The sequence below is a fragment of the Vigna unguiculata genome, chromosome 7, assembly GCF_037176805.1.
Source record: "Vigna unguiculata cultivar grain cowpea cultivar isolate G323 ecotype 2 chromosome 7, ASM3717680v1, whole genome shotgun sequence".
Classification (NCBI taxonomy): Eukaryota; Viridiplantae; Streptophyta; class Magnoliopsida; order Fabales; family Fabaceae; genus Vigna; species Vigna unguiculata.
This window is the reverse complement of record NC_140798.1, coordinates 153,267-174,517: the sequence shown is the minus strand read 5'-3', so window position 1 is coordinate 174,517 and position 21,251 is coordinate 153,267. Positions and strand designations below refer to the sequence as shown.

The window sequence follows — 21,251 nt, the reverse complement described above, 5'->3', positions numbered from 1 at the left end:
CAGTAAATAAAGATAAATATTATGCATAATTATAAGGAAGAAATACGTTAAAGATGTCAAAAATTAAATAATAACCTCACAAATATATATCATGGGACTTTTAAAAATATTATATACAATTATAATATTTCTAATATTTTTATAAAATCTTTTAAACACTTCATCGTATTACCTTTAATTATTAGTATATTAATCAATTTAAATACCAATTAAAAAAATAAAAAATTATTGATTATTAAAATAGTTATTATTATAAATAAATAAAATTATAATTAAACCCTAAAATAGTTACTAACATTAACGATAAAGACTTTGACTACGAGAGAAATTAGTTTATAATTTAGTATATATTTAATTAGAGACTAATTTAGCGACCAATTAAATTTTTTATTCATAATAATAACTATTTTAGTAATTACTAACTTTTATTTTATAAATTAGTTATTATAGTGACTAATAATTCTTTATCATTAAAATTGATTTTTTTTTTCTTATTGAAATGTTAGTTTGCTAGTTTTTTGTTGTTGGAAGAATTAAACCCAAAATTTCTTCTCCTTCTAAATTCATCAAACCAACCTACCCATCTCATTTCTCCAAATTATTAGTAGGAGATCAAACCCACACAATTAATTATCGTTTAATAATTTTCTTATAATTATTCTCACTTATATAAAATCTTTTAAGTAAGTGATAGAATTTAATTAATATATGATTTCTTGATTCATTCTACACATTTAAATTCAAGAACCCCGAGAGAGAAGACACTGCAACAGTAAGATATTTCACTTCCTTTAAGTGAGGAGACGTGAGTTTCTCGAATTATAGAAAAATAAAATATAATAAAAAATAACTTTTTTATAATTTAAAATAACCTATATATAAATTAAAATTATCATTTGTTATTTTAGTTGTTATAAAAAAAACTTATTTTAGTTAGCTGATTCTTGATATAGTTGGGTTCAGTGGAAAAATATTATTATCCTGTGCTTATAAGTAATTATTACCTTCTAAATTAAAAAAAAAACTAAGGCTGAATTTGGTTCTAATATCTTAAATACAGTCTTTAATTTATAAAAAACAGGATTAAAAGATGATATCATAATCTAGGTTTGTGAATGAAATTAGTCAAATTCTCTCTCTCTCTATCGATATATATATATATACACACTTAGGTTTATGATTTCCAATGATTATATTGGGTACAAAACTTCGTTCAAAGACAAGAATAAAGTAAGATTTGAAATGCTTTTCCGCTTTTGGTAATAATATCAGGAGCTAGAACCGGAAGAAATAAAAGATAAGATTTAAATAAAGCACCTAAAATGGCAAAATCTAATAATTTACACTTTTTTAATCATTTCCATATATATAATAACTTTGAGAGTCGGTCAGATTTTTCCTTCTCATAGTGCCACATAGTTTAACAGTTCCAGAGAATAATTTAGTTTTGTTAATTATCGAATTTTGAATTTAAGTATTAAAGATATATAAGATGACTGGTGACATCACATCACATGATCATTCATTAACATTATCGAAGCGATGTGATCCTATGCATGCAGGTTACGTTATTACTACATATCGGATGAGCCCACGGAGACAAAAGAAGATGGTATCCGTTGCTACCTTGTCGCACTCTTCTCATCAATTCGCTTCCTTTAACCTTTAGTAATACACAATTATTCCTTCCTTCAACATTTTGAGAACAATCCTTTTCTAAAGCAAAAGCTGCACCAAAAATCATCACCAAATCTCCAAACTACCCCTCCTCACATCATATCAATCACCTTCTCAAAAGGCTAAACGGTAAAATCCATCATCCATGTCACAAAAAGAGTTGCCTCTTAGGTTCTCTTTGCTAAAGCACTTCCTGCAACTCTAAACTCTTACTCTAACTGTTATAAATAGGCCAAGTAGTGAGAGCAGAAGCCACAACACTTGCATCAAAACCTGTGAGATACAAAGAGATCATCGACAATGGCATTGGCAGCTTCACTTTCCCCAGCAGCCCCTTTGGTTCAAACCAACACTTTGAACCCTTTGGGTTGGACTGATGATCAGATCCTTGAGAAAGTCTACATCACTCACGTCCACACCGCTGAAAGGTACGATGTGGAATCACTTTTCAACGTCACTTCCAACATCATCAAGCGTGCTACTGCAGTTGCCGACAGTGTTGCTGTTAAGGTAATTAACATTCAACTCACGAATCTATGCATTCATCGCTTCTACAAACATGCGTGTTTAATCGTTTTTCCGTTTCTTTTGCAGACTGGCACACCCGTTGGTCTTATCGAAGACAAGGTTGCTCTGTCCACTTTCGATCCACCGTTCCTTAAACTCAAGCATATTGCTTCTCAGGTCAATATTCTGCACCATAGTATTCATTACCACTCCTTCTTATGCATGCAAATTTATATGAAATTGAGATGACAAACCTTCACTTTGATGGTTGAGCTCACCAAACTTTTCTATGAATGAATATGCATATATGCATGTATTCTTAATTAGTAACTAGTTTTGAGAGTGTAGATGATGAACACACCTCATGGCGAGCATCACGCGCATCAGACAGCAATGTCGATACTTGACCAGCTGAGGAGCTACTCGTGGGATGGAAAAGCAATACTAGTTCTAGCTGCTTTGGCTTTGGAGTATGGAAATTTTTGGCATCTTGTTCAGGTTCCAACGGGAGACCATCTTGGAAGATCACTGGCACAGATGAATCGAGTTCACATCGTGGAGAGGAATAGGCAAGCCGTTGCTGACTACAACAGTTTGGTGAAGAACTTGCTGATCGCAGTTGAGTGCATCACTGAGTTGGAGAGGCTCTCCACCAAAGGTTATGACTTGAAGGATGTCCCTGCTTTGGCTGAAGCCATGCAAGAGATCCCTGTTGCTGTTTACTGGGCAATCATCACCACTATTGTTTGTGCTAATCATTTTGACTTCTTCCTTGGTGAATCGTGAGTTCATCCTCACACTAATTAGATATACTTCATTGGGTTAGATGTGCCTATGATCTCAGCCTGCAATCATATTATATGTAGTTCATTTTTTCGATTTCTCTTATATATTGTGATAAACTTGATTATATAAATAACATTGCTCATATATATGTTGCAATCACTTTCGTGCAGGGATGACAGATATGAAATAGCGAATTTCGACGATAAGCTTTCCGCCGTTATCAGCAAATTGAAGGCGAATCTGACCAGGAGCAGGAAGAAAATAGGTTAGGGAAAAAAACTATGATCAACCCCAGTTTAGTGAGTGTTAGGTTGGCTAAAAGAGATGAGAAAGAAAAAAAAAACATTAAAATGACAAAGTAATAGATACGCTAATGTGACAGAAAGAAAGAGAAACATAAAAAAAATAGAGTGAAAACATATGATAAAAGAAAAAAAAAATGTTTTTAAGAGATATGTAAACAGAAAAACATGATCCACCTGTTATAAAGTGTGGAAGTATTTAATATAAATTAAATGCAGTTACCCTATTTTTTTGCTTTTCTGAAATTAACATAAAAATCAATTTCATGTATAAACCACTTTTGATATTAATTAGTTGTCATCTCAAATGTTTACCTTTTAGTCACCGTAACCTTGACATGAAAGAAATATATATATAAATAGAAATTCAATACTGATAAGGATCATCTGCATAATTATTTCAGGTGACCTAGAAGACTACTGGAGGCGTAAGAAGTTGCTCCAAACTCCCACAGAAATTGTAGAGGTTATCAAGGTTCTTATCTACCACAACGATGTTCACGACCCACATGTGTACGATGGTCTCACCAGGCAAATGGTAAGTAATTATTTCAAAAAAAAAAAATTACTAATGGTAAAAGGAGACGCTTCTTTATAGTGACTATCGATGTTTTATGTGCAATGCAAAAGATTTCATAAAACTCTGAAGTGTCATGTAAAGATTGTGAGATTGGTCCGAATCATATATATAATAGTTTCTGTATGTTTTTTATTACTTGAATTGGTGTACGATGATGTCCCTTTGAAACAGGTGAGCATCGAAGTGTTTAGGAAGAAACACGTGCTGCTGTTCATTTCTGGGTTGGACAGTATCAGAGATGAGATTCGGCTGCTGCAATCAATCTACGAGGGATTGCAAGAAGATCCTAAGGAAGTGAAAGGATACAGGAAAGAGGACTTCAGGATCTTGTGGCTGCCGGTGGTGGAAGAGTGGAATCTTCTGCACAGGGCAGAGTACGATAATCTGAAGCTAGAAATGCCATGGTACGTGGTGGAATACTTCTTTCCCTTGGCAGGAATCAGACTCATAAGGGAGGACTTGAACTACAAGAACAAACCTATCATCCCTGTGCTGAACCCCCAGGGAAGAGTGGTGAACTACAATGCCATGCACATGATTTTCGTGTGGGGCATCGATGCCTTCCCCTTCAGACCATCTGACGATGATGTCCTTACCCAGAAATGGAACTGGTTCTGGGCCGAAATGAAGAAAGTGAATCCCAGACTCCAAGACATTGTAAGTGCATAAACTTGTTAAAATTGTTAGCAATATTGTTGGTTGTGTTTAAGTGTTGACAAGGGAAATATATAAACTTGTGAATGATCAGATAAAAGCGGACAGTTTCATCTTCATCTACGGAGGCAGTGACAGGAAGTGGGTGCAAGAGTTCACACTGGCGGTGGAGAAAATCAGAAGGCACGAGATCATCAAGAGGGCGGACGCAGTGATAGAGCACTACCCGTTCGGAAAGGAAGATCCGAGGATTGTTCCTCGGTTCTGGATTGGCATAGAGAGCTTGTTCGCGAATATGATTCAGAAGACACACAAGGACCCGACGATTGACGAGATAAAGAGCTTGCTGTGTCTTAAACAGCAGCAACCGGGGTGGGTTCTGCTGAGCAAAGGGTCGAACGTGAAGCTTCTGGGGAGAGGGGAACCGATGCTGGCAACTGCAGCAGATTTTGAGATATGGAAAGAGAAGGTGCTTGAGAAAGCAGGGTTTGACGTTGCTTTCAAGGAATACTATGAGCAGAAGCGGCGCGGTTATCCTCAGGAATGTTCCCACATGCAGTTGGCTAACTACCCTGCTGACATTCTCCACCCCATTAACTGCCCCGATGCTGGTTGTGGCAGATCCATGGAGATTGCTTCTGTGAGTTACAAGTGCTGCCATGGTCACACTCACAACCAGGCTGAAGTTCCTGAGAGTGGCGATGTCATGATTGAGAAGAAGTACGCTTCTTAATTCATTCATTCATTCATCGTCCATCATGAGTTTTGTTGAATTCATTTGTGTGCGTGTCAGCTGTTGCCATGAAGCCTCTTCTGTGCCCTTCTTTGGCTTGAAAATAATGGCTTCAAACAGCTTCTGTTTGTTTATCTGAATTCATTTTGATTCAATTAAAGAGATACCTTGGGCTTGCACAAAATCAAACTACTACATTCTCCTCCTCTCTTCTTTTGGCACTTGCTTGTTAACGTGTAGTTGATAGACTATGGATTAACAGTTTTTAAGTCATCAATAAACGCATAATTAGGTTTATATTTTACTGCACAAATCAACAACTGAAAATCATCCATGTTCAATTATAATTAACATATATATCTAATGTACAAATGATATACCATGGTTCAAAATTATTAAGTAATCACTAAGCACTTATTTGGATTTACACTTTATTTTTATTGAATAAGCAATCCATTATAAATCATTCCTTTTTAACTATAATCGACATGAGTATTTAATGTGCAAATCATAAATTATGGGTTGACACAACTCATAAATAAACATATAATTGAATTTACAGTTTAGCAAGTGCACAAGCCAACCCTGTTCAACTATAATCAACAACGATATCTAATGTGAAAATCATAGACTATGAGTTAATAGTTATCAAGTCATCGGTAAACACATAATTAGGTTTACAGTTTATTGCACAAACCAACAACTGAAAATCATTCCTGCTCAATTATAATCAACATGAATATCTAATGTGTAAATCATAAATCATGAGTTAAGAGTTATTAAGTCATCAATAAGCACATAATTAAATTTATAGTTTACTACACATGCCAGCAACAAAATCATTTTTGCTCAACTATAATTAACATGGATATCTAATGTGCAAATCATGTAACATATGTTAGTAGTTATTAAGTATAAGTAAGCATATTTATGAGTTTTTTAGAATAACAGGGCTTGAAGACGAACAACATAGGTTCAAGATCACCAATTGAAGAGGAACATCAGCGGTTAAGATAAAGAAGAACACTTTAACAACAAAAATATGTTGCACACCAACAACAACGATTCAAGAAGTGTACGGGAGGTTGAAGAAGGAAGACCAGTTTGAGAAAACGAACGCAGTTGAAGACAGGTTTCAGCCTCACACTTTGTTCCTGGATCTTGAAACTCTTTCTAATTTTCAAACCCTTTCTACCTTTCAAACACTGTCGATGTGAAATTTCATTAAAAATTATAAAAAAAATTAATAAGTCAGTGCCATGTATGGTTGTGACTGAAATAGTCAAATTCTACATGTCACTATATCATTATCCATTTTAATAACTACATGAAGTCATCGATGTTTGTGACACTTTTGTAGTGATTAACATGGGCAAAAATTTTTTATTGTAAAAAGTTAAAGTTGTATTTGTTATGGACGACTTCAACATATGAAGGAGTCTATTTGTCTTGAAGACTTCAATATTATTTTACTTATTCTTCATAAGACTTCAATGATTTTTTATTTGTTCTCAAATCTCTATTGCTTCATATTATTTTTATTCTTTTGAAGTGTTTGTTGTCTCACGACTTATTTGTAACAGCGTATAATTTCTTTGCTGAAGTTTCTATTGCCTCCATCTTTGTGAAATATAATCTCATAAATATATATTTTAATAATATTATATTTTTATTCAAATTTTTATAGAGTACTAGTTTCAGCTCTATTGGTTTCTCTCTTTAATTGTTTTAATAATACCTTTCCGTATTAATTTATTTATTTATGTTTAATTTTTTTAATACAATATTTAAAGAAATGTGATATGTCAGATTAAAACTTATAAGTAAAATTTTAGTTGTAACTTTTTTAAAAGTTACTTATTAGAAAAATAAAAAATAATTAGTTTTGTTATACATAGTATTGACTGCCAACTCTATTAACATCTGATATTAAAATGAATTTATTTGCATCTGTCGATATCCGACACTAATAAAAAAATTTATTTATTAAAAAATTTAAAAATAATTTTATGTTCTTCATTTTCCTTTTAAAAAAATTAACATTTAACATCTTGTTAAGCGAACTTTATCCGTATCATATATTGGTACGAATTTCACAGACAACTATTTATTATTGAAAAAAGTAAAATATAATTTTACATTTTTTAATTTCAAAATAATATTTATATAATAATATGATAATATTTGTATTATGGTACTTGATTTAGTGTCACATCATCTAGAAATGTGAGATGTGGTTCTCTATGTTATTATCCAAGAGATCCTATGTAAACCAGAGAGAAAAATACTTATATTTTTTAATGTAGTTGTGAATGTAAACATACACATCACTACAAAAATAATTGTTTTTAGCGGGAGTTATATATGGTGTTTCTGGGGGTTTTAACCCCCACTAATGGTTTTACCAGGGGTTTGAGATTCCCCTGAAAGTGCAAGCGTGGCTAACGGATTACCGGAGGTTTTTAGCAACCCCTGGAAGTAGCGCAATTTACTGGGGGTTTCGAAAACCCCCATTAATACTTGGGGTTTCGAAAACCCCCATTAATACTTGGGGTTTCGAAAACCTCCGTTAATGCTTGGGGTTCTGAAAACCCCCATTAATGCCTGGGGTTTTGAAAACCCCCAGTAATGCATGAGGTTCCAAAAACCCCCAGTAATGCATGGGGTTTACAAAAACTCCAGTAATGCTTGGGGTTCCAAAAACCCCCATTAATTCCTTGAAAACCCCTGTTAATACCAAAAAGTTAGTGCTCATATTATTATGACATTGCTATAATGCTAAAGTTGTACTTTCCTGATAATTGATTTGTTTAATTAATTATTTGAGTACGAAAAGAACCTTATTTTATAAAATTTCCTATTTATTACTTAATATTTTGGTATCAATCAATACAAATAAGCAAAACCTTCAATGCCACTTCAAAATAAGCAATCAATACAAATATTCATTCAAATGGTACCAATACAAATATTCATTCAAATGGTACCAATAGAACTAGCAGTCATAATGCTCTTAACATAATAAGTGTTGGAGAAGTAGCATTTGAATGACAATGACATAATAAGCAATGCACTATCTACCTATAATAAAACCAAAATTAACCAAAAGTTTCCTAGAAGCATATTTGTTGACAAATTTCAAAAGTAAACGAAAAATATCATCTAATGCGGTGTTGGATGTTGATCATTTGTTTCTTCGTTAGGAACACTTCCTTGATCAGATACCTAACATATGAAAAATAATGATAATTAATAACTTTCCAAATAATAATATCAAACATATATTAATTTAATCAAGTTTTAAATATTACCGTTGGTGCATGAGGCACAGTAAAATCACGAGGCAACTCTCCTTGATAATTTTGTACCAAAAAATTAACCATTGCCTTCATTTCATTGAGTTGGGATGTTAATGTAGAAACCTATTTTAAAACACAAAATTAATCAAAATAATCAAAATAGAGAAAATAATATTTTCTACTTTTGAAGAAACAAAATGGAGCTCTTTTGACAATCTTGGTTTACATAACATATTACTTTAAACATATTCAAACGTCAAATTTGATAAAAGTAATGCATCATGATCAAAACTAAAAAGTTAACCTGATTTTGTAACTGAGCATTAGAAGGATAACTTGAAGATGCTCCACTATATGAATGACCCTTGGAGCCAAACACTTTAGATGGGCAAGGACCCAAACCCAAACCCCTAACACATCCACAGTGCTCTTGGCTTCCGAAAGCAAAAGCTAAGGAATCAGTACTTGATATTTCTTTTGATACAGATGATGATGATGTTGATTCATATACTTGAATTTTTTCCTACAAAGAACATAAGAAGAAACTAATTAAAATAACACAAAGTATGGTTGACAATTATAGACTTTATTAGAATTGAACTTACATTGATTTCCCTCGCTTCATCACTCACAAAGGCTCCATTAGCATGTTTATGTGTTGCTATCCATACCTCTCCTCTACTAACCTTGTGGCCACACTCTTTTTCCTATAAAATTAAAGAAAAAAAAATATAACACATAAAGCCAAAAATTGAAACAAAAAGTTCACATCAAGATATGTAGTATTATCACCATTTCATCTCTTTTCCTTGCAATGCTCTTAGATCCACATGTGTGAGCAATGGTTTGCTTTGCCCTATTATCTTTATTTTTCAGAGCATGCTCCTAATCATCAACGTATAAAAATTAATAATCATTAACTTGAACGATGTTGATGAAAAATAGTTTCAATATACCTTTGTTTTTGAATTTAGTCGATAATCCACAAAAGAAGCCCAATGATCTCTATCTATTCCTGCTGGAACCATTGTGATCAATTCATCTCTAGTACGTGTTCCATCATTTCTAAGTTGCCACAATTCCTGTCGGTGGTCTCTCCACTTTATGTTAAGTGATTTGAGGATGTGGCTTATATGAATATCAGAATGGACATCAAACTTAGCCTTCAAAACATAAAACAGTTAAAATTAACAAGAGTTATAGTATAATTAAATCATACATTAAGCTTTTACAATGCTGACCTGAATAGTATTCTTAACTATGTCTTCTTTATAATCTTTAGGAATCTTCTTCCAACTAGAATAACTAATAGGAAGAGAATTAGAGTTTCTTGCAATGCTACCCAAGAACCTATTCAATAATGCTCCACCATCTGCAATTGGTTGACCCTCATTATTCCACTACACAACAATCCTTTCACTAGGAGGTAAATGCCACACATCATTGGTTCGTAGTTGTTTTGTAATTCTCTTTCCTTGATCATCTACGGAATGTGAGAAAATAATTGTTACTAATTTATTATAAATACAAATATATGTATAATATATTATGTAGTACTTTGTATATAGTTCCTTACCAATGACATTAACAAACCATGCTCTTTTCCGGGTTGCAGGCCTTTGTTCATCTACTTGCAACTCAGTCTCCTCATTTTCTTCCTCTTCATTTTCAGAATATGAATGTGATGTAGTTGGTATTGTTGGTTCAGAAACATGAAATGATTGATATGGTGGCTGAGAATTAGATTGAGGCGCAATTGGGGGCTGGCTAGTTGAAGATATCCTCACTTTCAAGGTTCCTGAAAATAAATTGGTTAGATATTCCTAAAACTGAATATAAAATCAATTTGATATATACAAAATCTAATGTAAAACAAATTATATACATAATACTTATTCATGAAATTTGATAAAACAAATTACTTGGCCGAGGTGCAGATGGAGGTGGAGGGCAAGCATATTTAGGACCTTGTTGAATACTTGCTTGAGATGCAGATGGAAGTGGGGGGGAAAATGAAAATGTAGGACCTTGTTGAATATTTACTTGAGGTGTAATTGGGGTTGGAATTTGTACTTTAAGTCTTGGAGGTTGAGTACTAGGCAGTGAAGAATTAGTACTCACTTCTTCAGATTTTGACTTAGACTTACTTGAGGTTGAAAAGTTCATCTTCAAGTCTCCTGACAATAGATAAATATTGATAAAGTTAGATTGGAAATCCTTAGATTGGATCACTATAAGTCTATTTAGAACGCATGCTAATAATTACTTGTATCACCTCATTATATTAACATCATTTATAATATATTTTCAATACCAAATGTCTGCACGCTCACAATAAAGTGGGGAAAGTGGTCTTATTCAAGAGTCGAAGGAGTATTGTGACCATCAAGTGAAATTAAAGTAGATTCGTTGCAGCATAAATATGACTTTAAAAAGTATTACAAGCTTTGTAATATTACACATAACAGTAGTGACTTTAAATTATCTACACTTAGTGGACACCATTACATAACAGACCAAGACTCATAATAAGTAGCGAATACCCTGCATGCATAAAGGAAGATAAGATATAAAAAATAAAGAGGATATAAGAAAGTAACTATTAACTACAGCATATAAAATAGTATCATTCATAAGTCAACTTAAGAACAACCTATTTCATCAATGTACCTAAAAAAAAGATATAACGAGATTTCGTGACAAAAAAACCTCTCACAAACCAAAATAAAAAGAAACAAATAATATTTACAAGTCACATCAAAGCTAATATTTAGACGTTCAATAGTCATAAACCATAAGCAATGTCAGTTTCTAAATGATAAGTCATAGAAGAATAATCTGCAACCAAACAAATTTAAGATGTAGAAATATCCCAACAGTTTGTAAATGTTAAAACCAATGCAAACTATTCAATGGGAGAATTAATGGTACCAATGCCTGAAGACAGCTATTGTAGAGATGGAAAGATGGAAACAGTATCTCAAAACAAATTGTGGGCTAGCAATGAAACAAAACCAAAACAGTATCTGAATGGTGTGGTCAACTAGAGTGATCATTTATAGGCTAACCAATTGTTTAAATTGTCACTGGTTGTGTCTGTAGTTTGTTTCCTTCATGTATCACTAAAGGTCATGTGATTGATCATTCTTTTAAGAGGATTGAATTGCCTTGTGCTTGTTTGGATCACCTTTCTTTGCTTTAAATTTCGGCCAAAACTATTTTCTTAGCATTTTGTGGGGAGTGTATGAGATTTCGAGGAGCAAAACAATCCAACTTGATAACGCCACTGATATAGCCGTGTAAAAAGCTAATTCTAGCTCTCAGTGGTTTGTATCTCTTATTTTAGTGGTTTGTATCTCTTATTTTAGAGATCCTATTGGAACCTTACTGAGGCCAAAAACTTAGTTTTAAATGTTTTAGAGAACTAGAAGCTTCGTTTTAAAAAATGTAATTTTTGCCCTCCTTATTGCTTGACTACAGGGAACATAGTTTGTCTACTATTTAGGTCTTACTAGGTCACTGTTTTAAATTTTGAAAGAAAGTCAGTGTTCAAAACATTATATGCCAATACACTTGCTATCAATTTAATGTTTTAGTCACTTTGATTTATAACCTACTTTTGCACCAACCTCTGACCTGTATATTCCATCCATAAAAAAGTAGCCTAGATTCTCAGTTAGGAGTTAATAAAATCTAAATGACATAGAAAGCAAGTTTTAGTTTGGTGTGTGAGAATCAATTCAATTTAGTACAGGAGATCTAATTGATGTAACTCAAATAAATGTTTTTAATTGGGAAAATAAAATAAAAGCTTAAGTATTTTCCTTCCATGTTTATATTTAGTTTATACTATGAATATGAATTTTTATTTAAGTAGTCAAGTTTATAGAATGTTACCTAGCATCATTCTTATATTTAGGGGGGCATATTAGGGAAAAAAATCTCAATTTAATATTTCTGGAGGAATAATTGTTAACTTTTTAGAATGGAAATGCTACTCCCCCACCCTCACATACACTTTAAAGAGTAGAGTTTCCGCGGTCCTTTATTATGGTACTGTACCTCTATCAGAATTCATGGGCTAGCAATGTTATTGTACCAGTTACAGTGAATTTATCGAAGTGCTTTTAATTTTAGGCAAGTAAACTCATAAACTCATAAGCAGTCTCAAACTAAGCAATGATAGTATCTAAAATGGAGTCATGGGATCTTAGTGATAGAATTTCATATTAAAGTACTTTTTTAAATTTTTTTAGAAACAGCTTAATGTTTAGAAGGAATGAAAATAAGTTTTTATTTTCAATTGAGCTGATTATAACTTTCATAAAAACGAATTAAATTTTTTAAATGGTACCATACTTTATTCCTTCAGTCATTTTCCTTCATATTTAGAACACAATCACCTAAAAAAACAAATTGTGTGCCAACTTCTTTGCAAAAATTATTCTCCATAATGTGCACCATAGATGAACAACTGAGATAATAATAGAAGAAGGAGGTTTTCAAGGGCAATATATAAGAAGTAGGAAAAGAACTGTACTACACAGCATCTGCAGTAGGAAACAGAAAGGAAAATTATTTTTTCACAAACAGAACATGCAGACATGATTCTAAGTTGAAACCTTAAAGAAGAGAAATTGGAGTGCTCTCTTACATGTTAGTTGCTACATGCTTATTAATATCTGCTTTGGATATTCATTTCTTTCATTTGGTAATGATTCGTAACTTAAATATAAATATAGATGTTCAGAAGTATTTTTATTTTATGTCAATATAAATATTTAAAGATAGTAGACCCTTGAAGGTCTCAGTAGCAAGCTGCAGGTGTATTAAGGAAGTGACATAATTACCTGAATGAGATTGATGATGAGCTGCAGGTGTAACTACATGTCCCCATGTAGAAGATTTATTGGTTGACATTTTCTTCTTGGTTGATATTTTCTTCATCTTCCGGTGGTCTACAAATAAGATAAACACATCAAATTAAACAATGAAGGATAATAGTTTAAGATGAATTAGTAAAATGACTCAACAATTGAGAAAAGGAAAAAAAACCTTGCTAGTTGTATATTTCCATCCTCGTTAGAAAATAATATTTCTAGGTTTTGTTGTTCAAATGGCTCACATTCATGAAAATTGTCAACATCATCTCCACCCATGTTGTATAAGTCTCTAGGCTTTACATGTACAGGTATGCACCAATTTTTATCCAACTCATCGTCTACATAATACACCATTTGAGCTTCTGATGCCTTAATGTATGGCTCATCATCATCATTATCACCAGTATGGATTAAGCGTGCAAAACTTACTAATGTAAATCCATACTCATCACTCATAATCCCTCTAGAAGTAGTTGTATTAGCCCAGTTACATTTGAATAAAACAATTGAGAATCGACCATGGTAGTTTATCTCAATTATGTCTATCAATCGACCATAATACGGCACACCTCCAAACTGCATTTGATTATCACTACTACTTGCATAACTCCTTGTCCCAAATGTACCAAACACTCCACTGTTTTGTGTTTTAAGCCATAGATCACGCTCCAATATACGAAATTTGAACCCATTAACATTGTAGGCACTATATCGCTTTGCACAATCAATAGGACCCATGGCCAAGAACTTTAAATCATCTGAATGGATATCAAATGATTCATTCCTTATCTAAAACACAAAAAGTAAGAATCATATAAATTATAACATACTCATAAATCAAAGATTTCTAGAGAAAATATACGTACACGACGTGAAAACCACTCAACAAATTCTTTATGAACCCTTTTGTCTATCACAGAGGAAGATCGTGTGCGGCTTCTTAGTTGTGTTCGTATAATGCCTCTAAATTCCCTATGTGAAACACGTAAAATATGTTATCTAATGTTAAATGAAAAACCAAATATATAAAAACGCCTTGCTCTATAAATACTTACTGTATAAATGGGTCAACTATGGGGCAATTTGTTAGCACATGACGATGTGCTTGCAGCTTTTCCTTTGTAGATAGAGTGAAATAAGTAAAACTCCCAACTGGTTTTCCGATTGGTGGGAACAATGTACTTACATTACAAGACACATTATTAGGTTCATCATCAACACGATGCAATCGATTGAATACAGTCTCAATTCCATCTAAATATCTAGAACAAAATGTTAAAGACATAAACATCCTCTGTAAGCGTGGCTTCAAAGGAAAATACCTCAACACCTTTGCAGGAATCTTTTTTCTTTTATTACTTGTAGCACCAATTGTACCTTTTCTTTTTGCCTTCCATCTAGACGTTTTACATTTCTTACAAAAGTCCCGATTTGCGTCTTCTCCAAAGTACAACATGCAATCATTCGGACAAGCATCGATTTTGGTGTAATGAAGACCAAGCTTGTTAATGATTTTCTTTGCTTCATAGAATGAGCGTGGAATTTTAGCATGTCCAAAGACATCTGCCAACAACTCTAGTATCATAGACATTCCCTTGTCACTTATTTTGCAAAGACATTTGATGTGATACAACTTGATCAAGAATGAAAGTTTAGAATATTTATCACACCCTTCATATAAACTCTCTTGACCATCTTTCATTAAATCAACAAAATCTCCAATATCATCATTCCCGGCATGGCTTGACTCTGGACCCATTTCCTTATCGTCCACCATGTCATTGTTATATTGATGATACCCAAATGCATCATTAACCATGTCAAACATCGGATTTATTTCATTATCTTCTTGCGACATTACACGTGTTTCATCAGTCACATTTACTCCTCTTCTCTCCCCATGTAGAAGCCACATTGTATATCCTTTTGGAAAAGGTTTAAGAATCAAGTGCTCATACACTAATTCACGATCCTGCCATTTGTTAAAGTTGCATTTTTGACATGGACATACTATTTTCCCCCTTACACCACTATTAGCAAATGCAAAGTCCAAAAATTTGTTTAAGCCATCCATATATTGAGGTGTGTTTCTTGGCATGTCTATCCAAGATTTATCCATTGGAAATAGGGTCTGTTCAAGCCAAAATAATTCATACATTATTTTAGGATAACAATAATGAATATAATAAATGAGAATAATGAATTCTCCTTTCTATCTAAAGTAGAAATTTGTTGAAAAACCATATGTACATATAATTTTTGTGTGAAGAAAGAAAAAGTGAGAGGCAGAAACTTACAGAACTATTATTACTAGTGTTATTATTAGTAAATATTAAGACTAAAATGGTTAACTAGTTGTACTGGTAGATAGAAACTTAAACATTATTACAAATATGGAATTACTTTGGAATATATAATAAAATAGAAGGATAAAACATAATGATTAAACTATAATACATAATATATAAGGATAAGAAATTCTTACATTAACTTTACTTGCAAAAACTGAATTAGTTGGTGAATTTGCAATGAACCTTGCCCACTGTCAATTAGCTGTGCAACATAAGAAATTAGGAATATTATATCACTACAAAAAAATTGATTTTTTCTATGGACAAAATCTGTATGTAATGAACAAAATTCGTATGTAATTAGATATTATCTACGGATTACATACGAAAATATATTAATGTCATTTTAGAGCCTTCTTTCTATTCCATGGAGTTGCCTGACATTTTCTCTTTAAATGCGGTCCATGCACTCACATGAAATGGGATTCTATAGGCAAGTGAACTGCTTGCATCATAAAATTATATATACAATACATGAATAAAATAAAATTTTATATATTTTATTTAAATTAATTTAGAGTACATAAATAAAATAAAGCAAACTCATTCAAATAAAATATTTCTTATATTTTTTATGTTTCTAAAATCCTAAAAATTCTAATACTATTATTTATAAATTGGTTTGAGAATAAATTATTCACGAATTAGTCCCTCAATACATTAATCTAGAAACTATTTACATTATCTAATTTGGATTCATAGATGGTGTAAGCAGCTATTGCTTTTGGGCTTCACCAGACCCTTTTTTGCAGCACGGGCCACTACTGATACAGCATTCCCTCACCCAAAAATTATGGAATCATCTTCTAGTTTAACATAAATTATGTTTGTAATGAACACTAATTATGGAATCCTCTTTAGTAACATTGTTTTTTAAATAGAGGAACATTTTCAAATTGTTACTCAAAAATTCTAGTGATATTTTTTTTTTATAAAGGTAACATTATAAAAATATTACTGATATAAATATTTTGTAACATTTCGATAAATGAAACCAAAAGAACATATAATTAATGCTAAATTGTATACCTGCATAAAATATTGCACACCAAACATTTATACTACATGCATTATAATACGCAGTTTCTTTATTTTAATGTTGCCATACAAAAAATGTCACAAAATCAACTACTTTATTCTAATATCACAACGGAAAAAAAAAACTTATATCCACGTGTATTTAGCCTACAAAATTACAAAAAATTACAAACTTAACCAGGACCATAACACAAAGTTCAAAATCAAAAAATTATATGACATAATAAAGAAAATACTTAAAAAAAAATTATAGCCAAAAATTAATAAATGGCTAAAAAAAACTTTTGCCTTTCAAAAACTGCTCGTATATTTCTCATATAGGATAAAAAACTTCTCGTAAACTGCATGCTCAAAAACTGTCTTTTTCCTTCACTGCACTATGAGATTCTCTCAGAAAATGCAGATATGCACACTCACTCTCATTTCACTCTGCGCTCTATCTTTCTTCTCAGTTTATTGTTCTCAATATCTAACTCCAGGTTACCACGAAGCATCACTTTTCCATCGTTGAAAAACCCGGTTTTCTTTGCACCATCCTCACTTCTTTTTCTTCATTTGAGACAGATTTTAAAATTCAGTTTCTATTATTATAAAATAATTAATCATCCTTTCAAAACAGTTATAAAGCATTTTTAATAAAAATAGTATTGAATATTTTATAAAGAAACTTTATCAAACAGAGGTCTGCTATAATTTTCTTTTGCATAATTTTTATACTCTGTAATTTTAAATTTTCAAACAAATATTTGTTTAATATTTTTCATTTTCTATTGTTACAAAATAATTAAATACCATTTGAAAGAATGATACGAATTATGTCACAACTAGAAATGGAGATAAACATAACAGTTTTGAACCAAGGTGCAGTAAGCGTTGAGAGGTGTTTTTTATATGTATAATAATTTGTAACTATATTAAAGATTGTCTGGTATTTTGCTTCTGATGACTAACCTAAATCAAAACAAGTAGTCTATGTTACCAATTTATATGCAAATTAAATTGTCAATCAAGTAAGTAGAAACACTAACATATATGTATATTTGAAAGGTTAAGATAAAGCATAAATAAACCATGGTTCTGTTTTAGGTTTGTCCTAAACTACTTCCAATTAAACTTCCTTTTAGGAACCCAACTTAATACACTATGCTAGACAGTAAAAATAGTCCAAGAGTTAGAGATGCAATGTGCACTTTGAGAACATGGAACTTACAAGTTTTCATATGATCATATACATTTTGTAGGTTACGAAGACATTTCTTGTGCCATCTTTGCCAACTCCTGTAGTAGAGTTCATCAAAACATTAAGATGTTAAATTACTCAAAGTTATGAAGACCTTTTTTATGCCAAATCCTGTTGTAGAGTTCTTAATAATGTTGAATGAGTGAGAGAAAAATGGAAATGAATAATCACAAGTATTACTTGGTAACTTCTTTAGATGGGTGCAACAGATTCTATTCTCCCCTTCAAGACTAGGAATGAGTTTATCAATTAACGGATGAAGCTTGTGAAAATCAGAACACACTTTAGCTTCCAAATGCTCAAGAATATCTTGATCAAAAGGATCAAACTTTACACCAGCTGGAAGTCTAGGTAAGTCAAGAATTCTAGTAGAAACACTAGGACATTTATATTTATTCTTGAAATAAAAGGCAAAATAGTAAGTATCAAATATTGTGCATATATATAATGCTGATTAGAAAACAATATAAAAGTGTATATGATTATAAAAATCTCCCTAAACAACATCTAAAAAAAAAAACTATTTTTCTGGTTGCAGAGGAGCATTCAATTCTCACCAAGAAAAGTGATTAACATTGAGTGAGGTCATTAAATTTTGAACAGAATGAGCATGTGAAAACTAATTCAGGGGTTGACCTTGCATGGCACTAAAATTTCATGATGACTTCACGACCTTTGGAATTAGGCAGCAAAAGGTGATCAATTAGAGCACTGAGTTTGGGAATTAAAATATCCCACACTATTTCAAACACTACTCCACAAATCCAAAATGGCTCAGTGTCACAATACTACACCCATAATATACATTTATTAAACTTATCCCCAACAGAACCCTTCATTTTTTTTATGCAGAACCACAAATTAACATTCACTCTTAAATTCACTATGTTTTGCATTCAAATATATATACAATAATTATTTGTAAAACATGAGATATATAAAACATGTTACAAAATGAGACATTTTTTCCTTAAACTTTGAAGGTTAGTGTTAGAAGTATTGGTGAAGTGTGAAAGGGTGAGAGAGTATTTAATGAGAACCCCATCTGAGATTGACCTTACACTACAGGACTGAGAAACCTCTTCCTCTGTAATGTCCAATTACTAATATCTATTATTCAACATTGAATCCTCACCCTGCATGCCCCATTCAAATTTAGACCTTCTACAACTAATGTCTATGCCTGCATATGCTTCTCTCTACCCACTTTTCATTTTCAATAATTCTCATTTTAGTTTCAAACTTACATGTTTTTCATTCCTATGCAAATTAAAAAATATATATCCACAGGGCAATGACATTTTAAACTCACCAACAGCACATGCCAGTACCCTTTCCCAAACTTTTCTAAGAGGGAATCCATTCAATATAGTTCCTTACGATAATTTTCATTTATCTTTTATCTTACATAGTCATAAAATTATTGGACTTTTTAGTATAGTCATCTCAATAGTCAGTACAACTTAATCACACATATAGTAAAACAAAATGAAGCAAAACGTACCAGGAAGTTTAGACTTATAGCATTCTGTTATGGGAGAAAACTATGACAGGTACTAAGAAACAAATGAAGTAAAACGTTTATAAGAACTGAGAAACAAGAAACTAAAAAAAATGATAATGGAACAACATCAATGCCATTCTGAATTCAAGCCCACAAATGATAATGGAACAAAAAGAAGACTTAAGCATATGAACGGCATTGTCTTTTTCTACGTTTAGCACTTTACAGTTTAAAGGAAACTAAACAATCCTAAGACTGAAAAGGAAATAAAGATTGTACCATAATTTGGTCTTCCAAACCAAACACAGATGTTAGTATATTAACCAAAGGGATTTCGCTAATACAATCAGGGTGAAGCAAGTTACAGCGAAATTTGATTAGACAAAAGCAACGTTACAAGACAAAAACAAGAGGAGAGGAAAACAAAGCATAGATCACAATGATCTACTTCAATATCCTACATTCTATACATTTTATATGATTTTTAAATACAAGAATCCTTCCCCTTGCCATTTCCTCGCGGGTATAATCTTCATTTCAAATTACCAGACTTTCATTTGCCACTTTTTATATCCATTGGTAATTGGCTTCTTCATTTAGTAGTATTGTATTTCATAGAAGCAAAATTAAGATATCAGATCATATCAACTTGTATTTTCAGTAGCAACTATCCACCACCAAAAAACACCACTACATGTCTGTGACTCTGCTCTTATTCCAGGTTCAGTAATTGCGAAATTCATTTCCATAGAATTCAAATTCTACACACTAATTGCGAAAGAAAAATCTAAAAAAAAAAACTAAAAGTCATTTTTGACTTACAAATGTACCAAATAGCACCCTGAAGAAACAAACAGGGCATCATCGTCACTGAGGTTGAACCCCTCAGTCAAATATTCAATGAAATATGCAAATAGCAGAAACTGAAGAAACAAACAGGGCATCATCATCACTGAGGTTGAACCACTCAGTCAAATATGCAATGAAATATGCAAATAGCAGAAATAGAAAATACTGAAAGAGCAGAAAACCTGACAGCAATGGCGCGACGCAGTGACAAAATCGAACTCACTCTAATTGCAATGGCTATGGCATGGTTACTTGGTGGTGGCCAGTGGCAAAATCGCACGCCAGTGACAAAATCGAAAAGAGAAACCAAATTAGGGCAAAATCGAAAGAAAAAATCGAATGCAGTAGCAAATCAAATGAAAACGAAACAGAGATTGAAATGCTGGAAGATGAAATCGGGAGATCGAAAGACGAAATTGGAAGCAATCGAAAAATCGAAGACGAAGTATGAAAATGAAATTGGAAGCAAGGGAGAGCAATTACATGTAGAAGTTTCATGAGTCAGTGAAGAACGGTGGTGGAGGACGGTTCTTGTGAGACCTTTAAACGATCTTCTCCGTTTACGATCTTCTCCGTTGAAGAACAACCACGCGACAGATCTTCTTCGCTGAATAGAACACGACCACGCTCGCTGAATAGAACACGACCACACGACGACACCTGAGACGAGACACTGTTTCTAACATTAAAACTTACAAAAAAAATGAAAATGAAAAAATTAATTAAAATTTAAATTTTCCGGGGGTTTTTAGAAAACCCCTGGTACTTAACTGGGGTTTTTAAAATCTCTGATATATTGTATTTTACTAGAGGTTATCATAACCTCAACTAATTAACCCCTTCTAAAA

At 32.3% G+C, this 21,251-nt stretch overlaps 2 protein-coding genes across 12 annotated transcripts; one reads left to right on the top strand and one right to left on the bottom strand.

The window, feature by feature from the left end:
- The first annotated feature begins 1,914 nt into the window (after nucleotides 1–1,914).
- Nucleotides 1,915–5,428, top strand: LOC114191916 (protein SIEVE ELEMENT OCCLUSION B-like). The gene is made up of 7 exons (XM_028081371.2): nucleotides 1,915–2,187; nucleotides 2,272–2,361; nucleotides 2,533–2,966; nucleotides 3,141–3,235; nucleotides 3,677–3,810; nucleotides 4,024–4,509; nucleotides 4,601–5,428. Exons 1-7 carry the CDS (start codon nucleotides 1,978–1,980, stop codon nucleotides 5,237–5,239), a joined length of 2,088 nt encoding a protein of 695 aa, XP_027937172.1. The 5' UTR covers nucleotides 1,915–1,977; the 3' UTR covers nucleotides 5,240–5,428.
- Nucleotides 5,429–8,135: 2,707 nt separating this feature from the next.
- LOC114169299 (uncharacterized) lies at nucleotides 8,136–21,089 on the bottom strand. Of its 11 annotated transcripts, XM_085675893.1 has the most exons (14): nucleotides 20,887–21,074; nucleotides 18,231–20,654; nucleotides 18,021–18,088; nucleotides 15,907–15,974; nucleotides 13,389–13,496; nucleotides 10,461–10,715; nucleotides 10,115–10,336; nucleotides 9,780–10,021; nucleotides 9,495–9,701; nucleotides 9,331–9,423; nucleotides 9,144–9,245; nucleotides 8,843–9,061; nucleotides 8,551–8,661; nucleotides 8,136–8,464 (listed from the first exon to the last, which is right to left on the bottom strand). In XM_085675893.1, exons 9-14 carry the CDS (start codon nucleotides 9,564–9,566, stop codon nucleotides 8,402–8,404), a joined length of 660 nt encoding a protein of 219 aa, XP_085532019.1. In that variant the 5' UTR covers nucleotides 9,567–9,701; nucleotides 9,780–10,021; nucleotides 10,115–10,336; nucleotides 10,461–10,715; nucleotides 13,389–13,496; nucleotides 15,907–15,974; nucleotides 18,021–18,088; nucleotides 18,231–20,654; nucleotides 20,887–21,074; the 3' UTR covers nucleotides 8,136–8,401. The 11 variants fall into 11 exon arrangements, with proteins under 11 accessions (XP_085532019.1, XP_085532016.1, XP_085532015.1 ...); XM_085675892.1 differs by lacking the exons at nucleotides 8,136–8,464; nucleotides 8,551–8,661; nucleotides 8,843–9,061; nucleotides 9,144–9,245; nucleotides 9,331–9,423 and adding exons at nucleotides 13,594–14,210; nucleotides 14,288–14,393; nucleotides 14,477–14,602; nucleotides 14,744–15,552 and having other exon boundaries at nucleotides 9,494–9,701; nucleotides 20,887–21,086; XM_085675883.1 differs by lacking the exons at nucleotides 8,136–8,464; nucleotides 8,551–8,661; nucleotides 8,843–9,061; nucleotides 9,144–9,245; nucleotides 9,331–9,423 and adding exons at nucleotides 13,594–14,210; nucleotides 14,288–14,393; nucleotides 14,477–15,552 and having other exon boundaries at nucleotides 9,494–9,701; nucleotides 18,231–18,389; nucleotides 20,586–20,654; nucleotides 20,887–21,086.
- Between the last annotated feature and the right edge of the window lie 162 nt (nucleotides 21,090–21,251).